Source organism: Engraulis encrasicolus, chromosome 1 (assembly GCF_034702125.1).
Source record: "Engraulis encrasicolus isolate BLACKSEA-1 chromosome 1, IST_EnEncr_1.0, whole genome shotgun sequence".
Taxonomy (NCBI): domain Eukaryota; kingdom Metazoa; phylum Chordata; class Actinopteri; order Clupeiformes; family Engraulidae; genus Engraulis; species Engraulis encrasicolus.
In genome coordinates this window covers 39,654,542-39,666,891 of record NC_085857.1, presented here as the reverse complement: position 1 = coordinate 39,666,891, position 12,350 = coordinate 39,654,542, and the positions used below count along the sequence as shown (strand labels likewise).

Below are 12,350 nucleotides of genomic sequence, written 5' to 3'. Positions count from 1 at the left end.
TTTGTTGTCTGCAATGCAATTTTGCTAGCTGGCTAACAACTACGCTTTCAAGAAACTGGATGGTAACAGCACACCATCCAGGAGGAAGACGAGGAGGAGGAGGAGGAGGAGGAGGAGGATGGGAAGAGAATGAGGAAGAGAAGAGGAGACGCATGAGAAAATGAAGAGAAGGATGGGAGGAGGAGGACGGTAAGAGAATGAGGAAGAGAACAGGAGACGCATGAGAAAATGAGGAAGAGAAGGATGGGGCGAGGAGGAGGAGGATGGGAAGAGAATGAGAGAGAAGAGGAGACGCATGAGAAAATGACGAAGAGAGGAGGAGACGGATGAGAAAATGATGGAAGAGAATAGAAGGATGGGAAGAGGAGGAGAAGAAAGTGGTGAATGAAGAGGAATGATGAAGAGTAGAATGTAGATGAGGAGCTGGATGAAGACTGAGAGAATGAGGAGGAGGAGGAGGAGGAGGAGGAGGAGGACACACTGTCACAGTAATGAGACACCACGCATTGGCCTCCGTGCATTCACCACAAGCAACAGACAAGTTGCACAATTTAAGGTCTGGGGTGCATTTCTTGAATGCGTAGTTGTTAGCCAGTTAGCAACTTGGGTAGTTGTCAATGGCAAATTGCATTTCAAACAACAACGTAGCTAACATGGTTAGCAACTATGGTTTTGAGAAATCCACCCCTGCTCTACTCTGCTCTACTCTCTCTCTAGGTTGACATGAGGACAGTTTAGTGTCTACTAACACACTCCTCTCTCTCTCTCTCTCTCTCTCTCTCTCTCTCTCTCTCTCTCTCTCTCTCTCTCTCTCTCTCTCTCTCTGCCTTGGCTCATTCTCTCTTCTCTGACTCATCCTTCCACCACCACTTCCTGTTCTGTACAGCTCCTACCAGCTCTCTGTAAGTGAGTGACCCTGAAAAAGAAGCACTGCATTAGCTGAAAACCGATTTCACACCATTTCATTTTTTATTTATTTAATTTTTATTATTATTATTGTTTTGTTTTGGGTTTTGTTTTTTGTTCCTTCGTTTTTTTTGGGTATCACCTCTGCCAAGGAGGTCACGTTTTCAAATATGTTTCGTTCGTTTGGTGCGTTAACTAGCCAGGCTGCCGCCACCTAGTGATTCTGCTTAGTCATCCCCAGAGTCCCATGTAATGTTAGGGCTCACGGGGAGTTACATTTTTGTTTTTCCATATATTAACATCATATAAATGAGGGGGTGTCCATATATGCTGTTGAGAAACACATCCCTGGTATTCATGTTGATGGTGTACCACCTTGTGGTGAACTGGGGGGCCCTCGACGAATACAGGACATCACCCTATAGCATAAGATAAATAGCCCCTTGACTTCTTGTTGAGTTACGGACAACAAGCTACCTTCAAGTACAAACTTTGTTGTAAATCTCTGGCACACATTTTGCATTGTTTTAATGTCTTTGTGGTCGGGATCCAGACACCTCTTGTACAGATTGTTAATATGTTGAAACCGTTCCTAAATTGTGTTAAGGAATTGATTGACCAATTGGTAGTGATCTGATTGATAATGAATAGTCATCTTCGGAAGATGAATTTTGAGCTACCAGAAGAAGGCAATGCAGAGTTTATTATGTTTTAGTATTTGGTATTTTTATTAGTGTGTGTGTGCGCGTGTGTTCAGTATGTGTGTGTGTGTGTTCAGCATGTGTGTGTGTTGAGTGGGGTATGTGCGAGTGTGTTTTGAGTGGGGTGTGTGTTCAGTGTCCTCGGCTCTCAGTGGCCTCCAAAGCCCAACATCTTAGTTATCCAACTCCGCACAGAGCTTGGCTTTTGCCCCTTAAAGTTTTCGGCCTGGCTGTCGCTGACTTCCTCTACATTGATCACCACCTCGTCTTTCTTTGCATCTGCCTGTGCATCGGCCTGGCCGTCGCTGACTTCCTCTATATTGATCACCACCTCGTCTTTCTTTGCATCAATGGATCCTGTTGTAAGGAGGACTTTCGAGATGTTGTCCTGAGGTTTCTCACCCGTCGTCCAGGCCCCAGAGTGAAAGTCTCGTGCGCTGGCCATTTTTTTCTCTCGTGCAGCTACGGGTGCCTCTCTCCTCTCCAGCTCCAGAGCTGCTATCCTTGCCTCCAGATCTCCAATCCTGTGCTGTTGCGCTTCCCTTTCTTGCTCATTCTTCTCCCTCAGAGCCCTGGCTTTCTTCAGAAAAGCTTTTCTCCTTTTTTCACTGACGGTGTTTACAGGTGCTTTGCTCTTCTGCAGCTCCAAAGCGATTAGTCTTTCCCCCAGATTTTTTATTTTGCTGTCTTGCGCTTCTCTTTCTTCCTCCTGCTGCTGTCTCAGGGCCCGAGCTTTCTTCCGAATGGCCTTTTTTCGGTCTTCTGACAGCATGTCAACCTGTGGCCGGCAACTGGTCTGACCTCTCTCCTCTGTCTTCTCCTCCACCTCTGCCCTTGTTCTTGCTTCTTCAAAGGCTCTGCGGATTTGTCTGAGCTCTAGATCTTTTTCCTTCTGGGCCTCTGCTCTCCTCCTCTCCAGCTTCCACTGTCCCATCACTTGGTCCATGGTGTTGCGTTGCACGTCCAATTTGTATTCGGCATCCATCCTGGCGATCTCAAGGTCTCGCCTCATCTCACCAACCACCTTCTGTAGCTCCTTCAGCTTTCTCTTGTAGATTTCTCGTTCCATTTCTGTTGGAAAGGGGGCGATTTTAGTGTCTTGTTGTCGTTTTGTTTGCCTCTACTGTGATCAGTGCCAGCACGTTGTTCAATTACAGACCTTCACAAAAAATTTGACCCCTGCTATGAATGCATGTACTGTGTGTCGCACAGACTGAATTACCGGTACACAAGTGTTTATACAAGTAGAAGCCGTTTCCATGATGATGTAATTCTTACGATATGAACTAAGTATATACATCAATGTAAATTTGATTTCACCAATGGGCATGAAATTAAACAGAATTCCTATTTCACTTAGCAATGTCATTATGAGGTTCATCTTATGACTACAGTATTGCACTTCACACTGCACACAAATTGCTCTTATTGGAACCTAAGTTATTATGATGGCATGTTTCCAAGACAACCAAATCGTCCAATGACACCTAATGAGACTTGTTAGATTTAGAATATTCATGAATAACCTCCAAGTTATGTGGTTATCATGACTTTCCTAGTAGGTGTGCAGTAAGACGGCATAGTTTTTTCTTAATTTCAAAAAATCTCTTGTTGAGTGTTATGCAGTATAATCATGGCTATATTTATTTTATATCAATTTAGTCATTAATGCAATTCACAACGAAGCTGTGGATGCATATTATAGCCTGTAAAATCTCAAGAGTACACATTTTCATGTTAATTAATTTTAATCAGGGGGATTTCCCACACCCCCACCCCAGACCAGTAATACTGGTTTTTAAAAAAAGTGCTTGAAAATTGATTTTCCAATATAATGTGCAAAAGTCACTTAAAATTTTAAAACAAGACATCACTGGTGGAAATATTTCCTATTTAATACCACAAAAAAAAAAAAATGTATTGGATGAATTAGCGATGCCCCCCCACATAAATTAATTACATTTCTAAAAGGTAGTATGAATATAATTATTATTTACATGTAGAAATTGCTTAAATCGTTTAAAAAGTTCAGCAGTTAGGTAACTTACCTCCTATCTCTTGTCTGTTCATGTGTAGAATGAGTGTCTTTGGGGTTCTCATGGCCAAGAATACAGCAATGGAACTTTGGCTACTGTGACATCATAATAATATCCATTAGCATTGAAAATCTCCACCATTAACAAAAAAGAGTAGGCTAGTTTCCATATTTTTATGACCTGAAACACCGATAGTAATATTTCTACTTCTAGGCGTTATATCAATATTGTCTATTCGAAATGAAGTCATGTTCAGGATTTTGAATATTTGAAGATTCAATTGGAATGTTCATGTGCTGAAAAAAACCCTCCTAGTTTTAAAGGTGCACTGTGTAATATTTTAGCGGTTTCTTTAAAGATTTCAGGAGGCCCTTTCCCAAATGTATTTGAATTTCCAAAAATAGACATTTTTAGCTGCAAAACTTACTGTACTTTGGTCATATTAGTAAATATCAGCTTATTATTTTGTTAATATTTATGAAAATATCAAATTTGGCGAAAGGCAGCACAGTTCTGTGTGTGTGTGTGTGTGTGTGTGTGTGTGTGTGTGTGTGTGTGTGTGTGTGTGTGTGTGTGTGTGTGTGTGTGTGTGTGTGTGAACTTTCTCAAGTGAACCCCGGACAATGGTGGCTTCTTGGCCACCTCCAGAGCTGGTGTGTGAATGTAGGAATGTGTACAGTATGTGTATTGGAAAGCACATTGAGGCAACTGTTTAATTAAGCGGGCTTGCGGAGCAAGGACCATGCAAAGCATGGCCCTTGCAGAGCAAGGCCCGATTATAGTAATCTCTAAGTCCTGTTTAGTTATTATTTATTATTAGGGCCCGAGCACCGGAGGGTGCGAGGCCCTATTGTTCTTGCTTTGTGATACATTTTTCCCGCACGTCGGGCCATTTTTGAGGTGGTTGCCATGCGTAACTTTGAACGAAACTTGGCACAGGTGTTGGATATGGTGGCACGATGGACTCCAATAAAGCTCAGCCCCCAAATCGGCCGACGGGCTCAGTAGCGCCCCCTTAAGTCATGGGCCTATGGGGCGGGACAGGCATAAATTTGAAGCTACGGACTCCAAATTTTTTATGTGTGTGTATCTCACTAAGCCGATCAAAAAAGTCTTTTGGATGCCATGGCCACACCCAACAGGAAGTGAGGTAATTGGAGCTAAAGTAGAACTTTTGTCAACTTTTGGCATACTATGAAATTGTCATACCATGAACTTTGATGTACTTGTCCTGAACCGTACAACTGTTTGTTTTTGTTTGAATTTGAAAATGATCTTAAGACATCGCAGATGATATATTGCGAAGGAATTTTCAATATGTTGTAAGAAAACAAGATGGCGGCTTGATGTATTCTGATGAAAAAATGACAGAAAATGTGCCTCCACTGTGCCCTTTCTGAGGGGGTTTCCATGCATATCTTTCAGTGTTGCTTTGCACAGGTGTTTGGTAGGACACAACGTACCTCTCAAAACAAGCCCCACCCCTAACTCAGGACATGGGCTCTGTAGCGCCCCCTTAAGTCCTGGGCCTATGGGGCGGGACCGGCATAAAGTTGAAGCTACGGACTCCAAAATTTTTTTTGTGTGTGTATCTCACTATTCCAATCAAAAAAGTCTTTAGGATGCCATGACCAAACCCAACAGGAAGTGAGGTAATTGGACTAGAAATTCAACTTTTGACATACGACAAAATTGTCATACCATGAACTTTGATGTACTTGTCCTGAACCGTACAACTGTTCGGTTTCATTTCAATTTGTGAATGATCTTAAGACATCGCGGATGATATATTGCGAAGGAATTTTCAATATGTTGTAAGAAAACAAGATGGCGGCTTGATGTATTCTGATGAAAAAATGACAGAAAATGTGCCTCCACTATACCCTTTCTGAGAGGGTTGCCATGCATATCTTTCAGTGTTGCTTTGCACAGGTGTTTGGTAGGACACAGCGTACCTCTCAAAATAAGCCCCACCCCTTACCCAGCACATGGGCTCTGTAGCGCCCCCTTAAGTCATGGGCCTATGGGGTGGGACCGGCATAAAGTTGAAGCTACGGACTCCAAAATTTGTGTGTGTGTGTATCTCACTAAGCCAATCAAAAAAGTCTTTAGGATGCCATGGCCACACCCAACAGGAAGTGAGGTAATTGGACTTGAAATGCAACTTTTGACATACGACAAAATTGTCATACCATGAACTTTGATGTACTTGTCCTGAACCATACAACTGTTCAATTTCGTTTCAATTTGTAAATGATCTTAAGACATTGCAGATGATATATTGCGAAGGAATTGTCAATATGCTGTACAAAAACAATATGGCGGTTTGATGAAGTCTGATAAAAAAATTACAGAAAATGTGCCTCTAATGTGCCCTTTCTGAGGGGGTTGCCATGCATATCTTTCAACGTTGCTTTGCACAGGTGTTTGGTAGGGCAGCACGTACGTCTCCAAACAAGCCACACCCTTAAGACAGCTTATGGGCTCTGTAGCGCCCCCTTAAGTCATGGGTCTATAGGGCAGGACCAGAATAAACTTGAAGCTACGGACTCCAATTTTTTTTTGGATGTGTATCTTACTAAGACGAACAAAAAATGTCATACAGTGGCAAGGCTAATCCCAACAGGAAGTGAGATAATTGGACCTCTTTTTAAAACAGGAAGTTGGCCACCATTTTAGTTTGCAGTGTTTATAAAACAGTGCAAACACATGTGTTCATTAATATAATGAATATTAACTTTTTCTATATGCCTAATATGGCAACTTGATATAGCGCCACCATGTGGTAGGCAAATGAACTGCAGTAAAAGTGTAGTTCTGAAATAGCTGTATCTCGTGAACCGAACGTCGTAGAGACTCCATTTTTGTTTTGGGCAGGATGTGATGGGGAGATATGCCCCGCATTGAGCCGTAGGTGCGAGGGCCCGTCATCGCCGCTCGCGGCTTTAATTATTATTATTATTATTATTGGTTCTCTTGTGCAGGGCAGCAGTAAAATAGAAAATGGATCTCCTCCTAGGCCTTTCGAGATAGAGACACCGTTCAAACACTAAAACGACCGGCTCGGCTTGGAGATCGCGTATCGTTATAGGCTTCTCCGTGTCTCTTGTCGTTTTCCCGTTTTTGGCAATTTTGTTAAAACCTGGGTCTCCATTGAAAACTATGGTGGAACCTTCATGAACCAAAGTTCCGCCACTCTAGAGATTAGAGTGTAGGAGGCTTTTTCGGTCATAAAACATCAACACTTTCACCTAGAAGTTTAGTTGACGCGTTGTTAGCGAGCTCTATGGGATGTCTCCAAATTGTGAAAGTTTCATCTCCCAACTCCCAATACTTTTTAAATGGCAGGTTTGTAAAAAAAACAGGCCTGGCTCTATGGAGAATCCCATTCTTTCGAAAAGTGCATTTTTCAAGAGATCAGCGCATGTCCCACACGGAGTTCCATTTGTGCCTGAACCCTTTCACCTATAAACTTCATTCAAAGACTGTTAGAGAGATCACAAGCATGACTCCGATCTGTGAAAAGGACACGTGCCAACTCCTTTTAGTTTTTTTACAACGATGTTGTAAAGACAAAAAACTCATTCTCATTTTCTCCCCAGTTTAGAGCTCAATACTAACTGTCTTTCAGTCAATCACAACAGGTGCAGCCAGTGAAGGATTCCATTTCAACTGTCACTGTCTCAAGATTCCATTCTTAACGAGCAGGTGCGAGCAAGCATTCTAGAAGTCTATTGTTCAGCTCTGCAATGCAATGTAATATAGTCTTGCTGGACTATGCATGACAATTAGCTGCTTGGCTTAGTGGTAATGCATGCTGCTGCATTAGAGATATGGAGGTTGAGGGTTCGAAACCCACCCGAAGCCATGTTGATTTTCTAAATTATATCATATGCAGCGTTCCTTGGCCGACTTAAAATGCCATGTATATCATTTAGTATGGATGGCAAATGTGCTGAATTACAGATATTGAGGTTGGGGGTTCGAAACCCAGTCAAAGCCATGTTGATTTTCAAAATTACATAATATGCAGTGTTCCTTGGCCAACTTAAAATGCCATGCATGTCATTTAGTATGCATGGCAAATGTGCTGGATTACAGATATGGAGGTTGGGGGTTCGAATCCCAGTCAAAGCCATGTTGACTTTCAAAATGATATCATATGCAGTGTTCCTTGGCCAACTTAAAATGCCATGTATGTCATTTAGTATGAATGGCAAATGTGCTGAATTAGGGATATGGGGGTTGGAGGTTCGAACCCCAGTCGAAGCCATGTTGATTTTCAAAATGATATCATATGCAGTGTTCCTTAGCCAACTTCAAATATCATGTATCGTATGTCATTTAATATCAATGGCAAAGGGGTTGGATTACAGATATGGAGGTTGTGAGTTCTAATCCCGCTCGAAGCCATGTTGATTTTCAAAATTGTATCATATGCAGTGTTCCTTAGCCAACTTAAAATACCATGTATGTCATTTAGTATATCCCCAAAACGCAGAGCTACAACACTTTCAAGATGGCTGAATCCAAGATGGCTGAATTGTTTGGCCCATAACTTCTGACTGGGTGGATGGAGTTTTTCCAAGATTTCTTTTAGCTTTGTTTTCTCAATAGTACTTTGTTTCATCTCTGCCCCAAAAGGCAAGCCCGCTTCCAGCATTTTATGTGAGAATGCATTTCTAGTTGTTCTATATATTCTATATAAATACTTTTCCAATTGATTGATGCTAGTGGACCCCTTGGGAATTTAACGTTGTTTCGTATCTTTTCACACATTTCTTTTCACTACATTTATCTTTCTTTTCATTCATTCTCTTCTTTGATTTCTTATCTCTTTTCTTCTCGTCTCATACAGAGGTGACCTTATCTGCCTTTTACTGCTATGGGGAATTGAGCTGCCTTGCCACAAGTCTGCACTCTCAGAGTGCACTTTTCAAAAGTTCAAAAAAAGTTCAATGTTCTTTATTAGCCATGTGAGCATGGACTAGTAGCCCCCAGGCACATAGGAACTCTGGTGTAGGCCCTCTGAGTCAATAAATAGTGTTACATAGACAAGGAAAAAGACAAAAGCCATTTAGAAAAGTGATTAAAAAAATCTAACGAATCAGAAGAATCAAAAATGTTCTATGTCATGTGCTTTGCCATTAGTCTGACTGTAGCTGGGTAGAAGCTGTTAAATTCTTATCCTCATGCTTCTACTTCTTTTTTCACCCTTTTGTCTTGTCTCTTGTGTCATATAGAGGTGACCTCATCTGCCTTTTTCTGCTATTGGGAATTGAGCTGCCTTGCCAGAAGTCTGTGCTCTCAGAGTGCACTTTTTAGTTCTAATCGTCATGCTTCTGCTTCTCCCCCCCCCCTGTCTCTCGCACAGAGGTGTCCTCCTCCGCCTTCTCTCCCTTGGTGAACTTCGGCTGTGGCGTGCTGGCAGGGGTGTTGGCCTCTCTGGCCACGCAGCCGGCGGATGTGGTGAAGACGCACGTGCAGGTCAGCCCGGCCCTGTACCCCCGCACCACAGACGCCATGCGCTTCATCTACACGGTAGGACCCGCTATTTTTTAATTTATTATTTAACCTTTATTTTAGCAGGAAGGTCTCGTTGAGATATAATAATCTCGCTTCAGACTGAACCCAACAGTCCTTTTTTTACACACTGTACTCAGTGGTGTAGTTTACATAGAACGCAGTTGTATGCAGTGTAACCACCTCAAAATTTCAGGGATTTCAGTATAGAGGTCCGCAACTCTGTTAATGCGCCCAGTGATTTCTTTGCACAACGTTTCGGACCTTCGTCCTGCAGGTTGCACTTGAAAAAGGACGAAGGTCCGAAACGTTGTGCAAATAAATCACTGGGAGCATTAACAGTGTTGCGGACCTCTATCATTTACTTCAGTTACTTTATTTTGTTCAGCACCTGATGTGCGCACATTCTCTACCTTCAGGGATTTCAGTATACCCACCTAAAATTGATTGATCCATTATTTAGAATAGTGCAAATATATACAGTATACCCACCAAAAAAAAGTAGACTACACCACTGACTGTACTGTCACCAAAAGGTCTGTAGTATGACTATATTATACAGTATTACCTGTACCACAGCACCACTGATGCCATGCGATTCACCTACATGGTACCAAACTCACTTCAGACTGAATCCAAGAGTCCTTTTTTACCTACTGCCCTTCTGTTATCAAACAGTTTGCAATGTAGTAATATTAGGGTCGACAGGCCAATATTTTCCATTATGAATGACTGAAACATATCAGCCAATACCCAAGTAAGTATCCCTGGGCCGAAAATCCCTCTTGAAAAAATCTGGACCGACTCTCCCTAAAGGAACACTGCGTTACAAACTTGTCAAGGGAATCTGACGGCACTCCTTACTAGTAGAGATGATTTGGCTGTTAGAGTTGTTATGGTTACCATTCATATGCTGATTAAACAGTGACTCAACTCTTGCTTAGTGTAGGGGTAATCCCACATTTATTGGACGTGAGGAATATTCTTCCTCACGCAAGGGCACCAAAATATGTAGGTAAAACTACATTTATGGGTACGGGGACTATTCTTCCTCACACACGGGCACCAAAATATGTAGGGTCAACTACAATTAATGGGTACGACGTTAAATGTAAGGGAAGTACAGTAATGTAATTATAATTACATTAATAAGTATACAATTCTTATACAGTTCCAAATATGTAATGTGTTATTACTATATGTGAGGAATAAGAGTATAAGAAATGATGCATGAAGAGTGTGTTAAACTCTTCACGCTGGGTATCAATAATGTGTAGGTGTGTACTTATGGAATCGTCAATTGTCTAATTAATGATTGCATAAAACACGGTTCATGACCGTCTCATAAAATCATGACCATTATTGACTAATAATAATCTGAAGGTTTTGTGTGAATTCTTTTCTGGTTGACTTCGTAGAAATTGTTCAAATAAGACAAACACAGTTCACCACAATGTACATTTATTGTAAAAGCATCATCCGGTCATAACACTGATACAGCCAATGTGACTTGCAGGGCATAAGAACTTAGGTAAAATATACAATATATACACGGGGTATGAGAGGATGCGCTATGCGTGTGTGTGTGTGTGTGTGTACGCTATGCGAGAGAGAGAAAGAGAGAGAGAGAGGAGGGGCGAGTGGCGAGCGCTTTCTGTGAGCGCCACGCACCTCTATTACCGCGTGTGCGGAGCGGTGGGAGGAGAGAGAGAGAGTGAGAGATGTATGTTCTATGAACTATGGTTCAAATGATTCTGCGCAGCGCTTGCGCGCAGGACCGAAATATGAGATACGAGGAGGGGCGTTAAGCTTTCGGCTGATGAAGCGGGAACTTATCTTCAAGATGAGAATTCAAGCTAATCAGAGAATACTGTCCTTTGTCTAAAGGCTTTACAGTATGTGTGGGGGGAGGGAAAAGGGAGCGCTTGGCGCGCTTTTCCGACAATAGCTTACGTCCTCAACTCGATAACTCTATGGGTTAAAACACGGGTACGTGTATCTCTGTGAGTGTATAATTTACATGTGGGTGCAAGTATGGCCTATGGCAATATTGCAACTAATGTAAACTAAGAATAGCGTGTGGCTATTTGTGGTGATGAGAGGGGAGAAAGAGAGAGAGAAAAGAAAGAACAGATAGAACAAAATAACCCAAAATAAAATATATCACACTCTACAAGTGTGGATATTTAAACACAACTCCTCAAAGCTATGTAACAGTTCTAACTGAATATCTTTGCCCAAACTCAGTGCTTACTGGTTATCCTTGGTAGGAAGAGAGAGAACTCCTTTGATCTCTCGGGCAAGGTGGGTGTGTGCGTCTTCGTGCGCACGAGGTTCCTTTGTTCTCCAAGCTGCTCGGGTAGGCTACTGTCTGGGGTCCGAGCGATACCACGCGGTTCCGGCGCGAGGCTGTGATATGTCCAAAAAGTCTTGCTTCGTTGAACGGGGAAAAGGAAAGTGGTATTTCGTTGTGTAGTCCGATTGTCTTTGCGGTGCCGTCCTGCGAAGGTCCAGTGAGAAGGGCGGGTGCACGTAGGTCCGTTCCACGCGTAATAACTATACCGGCTGTCCACTCTCTTGGGGAACAGACAATCAAGCCTCAACCGAATCTTTTTCGACTCCAGGGAGGTTCCTTTGATTTCAGTACTAGTAAAAGATTAACAATTGTCCGTACAAAAGTTATCCTATAGCGCGTGAGTTCCTCGTGGGTCCTGACTCACTGCTCTCCTAGCAGTGTCCGCAAAAGTCAAATGCAATACAAACGAAAACCGGTTGAAGGAAGAAATATATCGACTGTAGTGTTAACCTGGCCAAGATAACTTACAGTTTCAATAATTTCTAAAATAGACGTCCCTCTAAGGAGACGTGTTTCGACACGTCTCACATCTCGATGGAGGAAGACGGGGTCCGGCCTAGGGCGTCGGGCCTAGGGGAAAAAGGCGACAGAGATATATGCATACCTTGACCAGGGGTTTTATACATACGGGGCGGGGCTGAGCTGAGCCACGTATTCGAACCAGGTACAGTATAGAGAGAAAATGGTGGCCTCATATTACAAAATGGCCGGCATTCGTAAATGAGGGGAAATTAATTAAACTTTAGGGGTAATAATGCCTACATTAGTCTCATGCATTAAATTCCCAATGCATTAACCAATGACAAAAATATATATAATTCCATTGCT

At 42.3% G+C, this 12,350-nt stretch overlaps 2 protein-coding genes across 2 annotated transcripts in view; one reads left to right on the top strand and one right to left on the bottom strand.

Annotated features, from left to right (window-relative positions):
* The window catches only part of slc25a38b (solute carrier family 25 member 38b), a 29,789-nt gene that overhangs the window by 13,153 nt on the left and 4,286 nt on the right, over positions 1-12,350 (top strand). The window contains exon 7 of the mRNA XM_063202013.1: positions 9,018-9,184. Coding sequence (XP_063058083.1) covers positions 9,018-9,184 — 167 coding nt within the window. The remainder of the gene's footprint in view (positions 1-9,017; positions 9,185-12,350) is intronic.
* LOC134451503 (uncharacterized) lies at positions 1,445-3,709 on the bottom strand. Its single transcript, XM_063202002.1, has 2 exons — positions 3,656-3,709; positions 1,445-2,678 (listed from the first exon to the last, which is right to left on the bottom strand). The coding sequence occupies exons 1-2, from the start codon at positions 3,705-3,707 to the stop codon at positions 1,756-1,758; spliced, it is 975 nt and encodes a 324-aa protein (XP_063058072.1). The 5' UTR covers positions 3,708-3,709; the 3' UTR covers positions 1,445-1,755.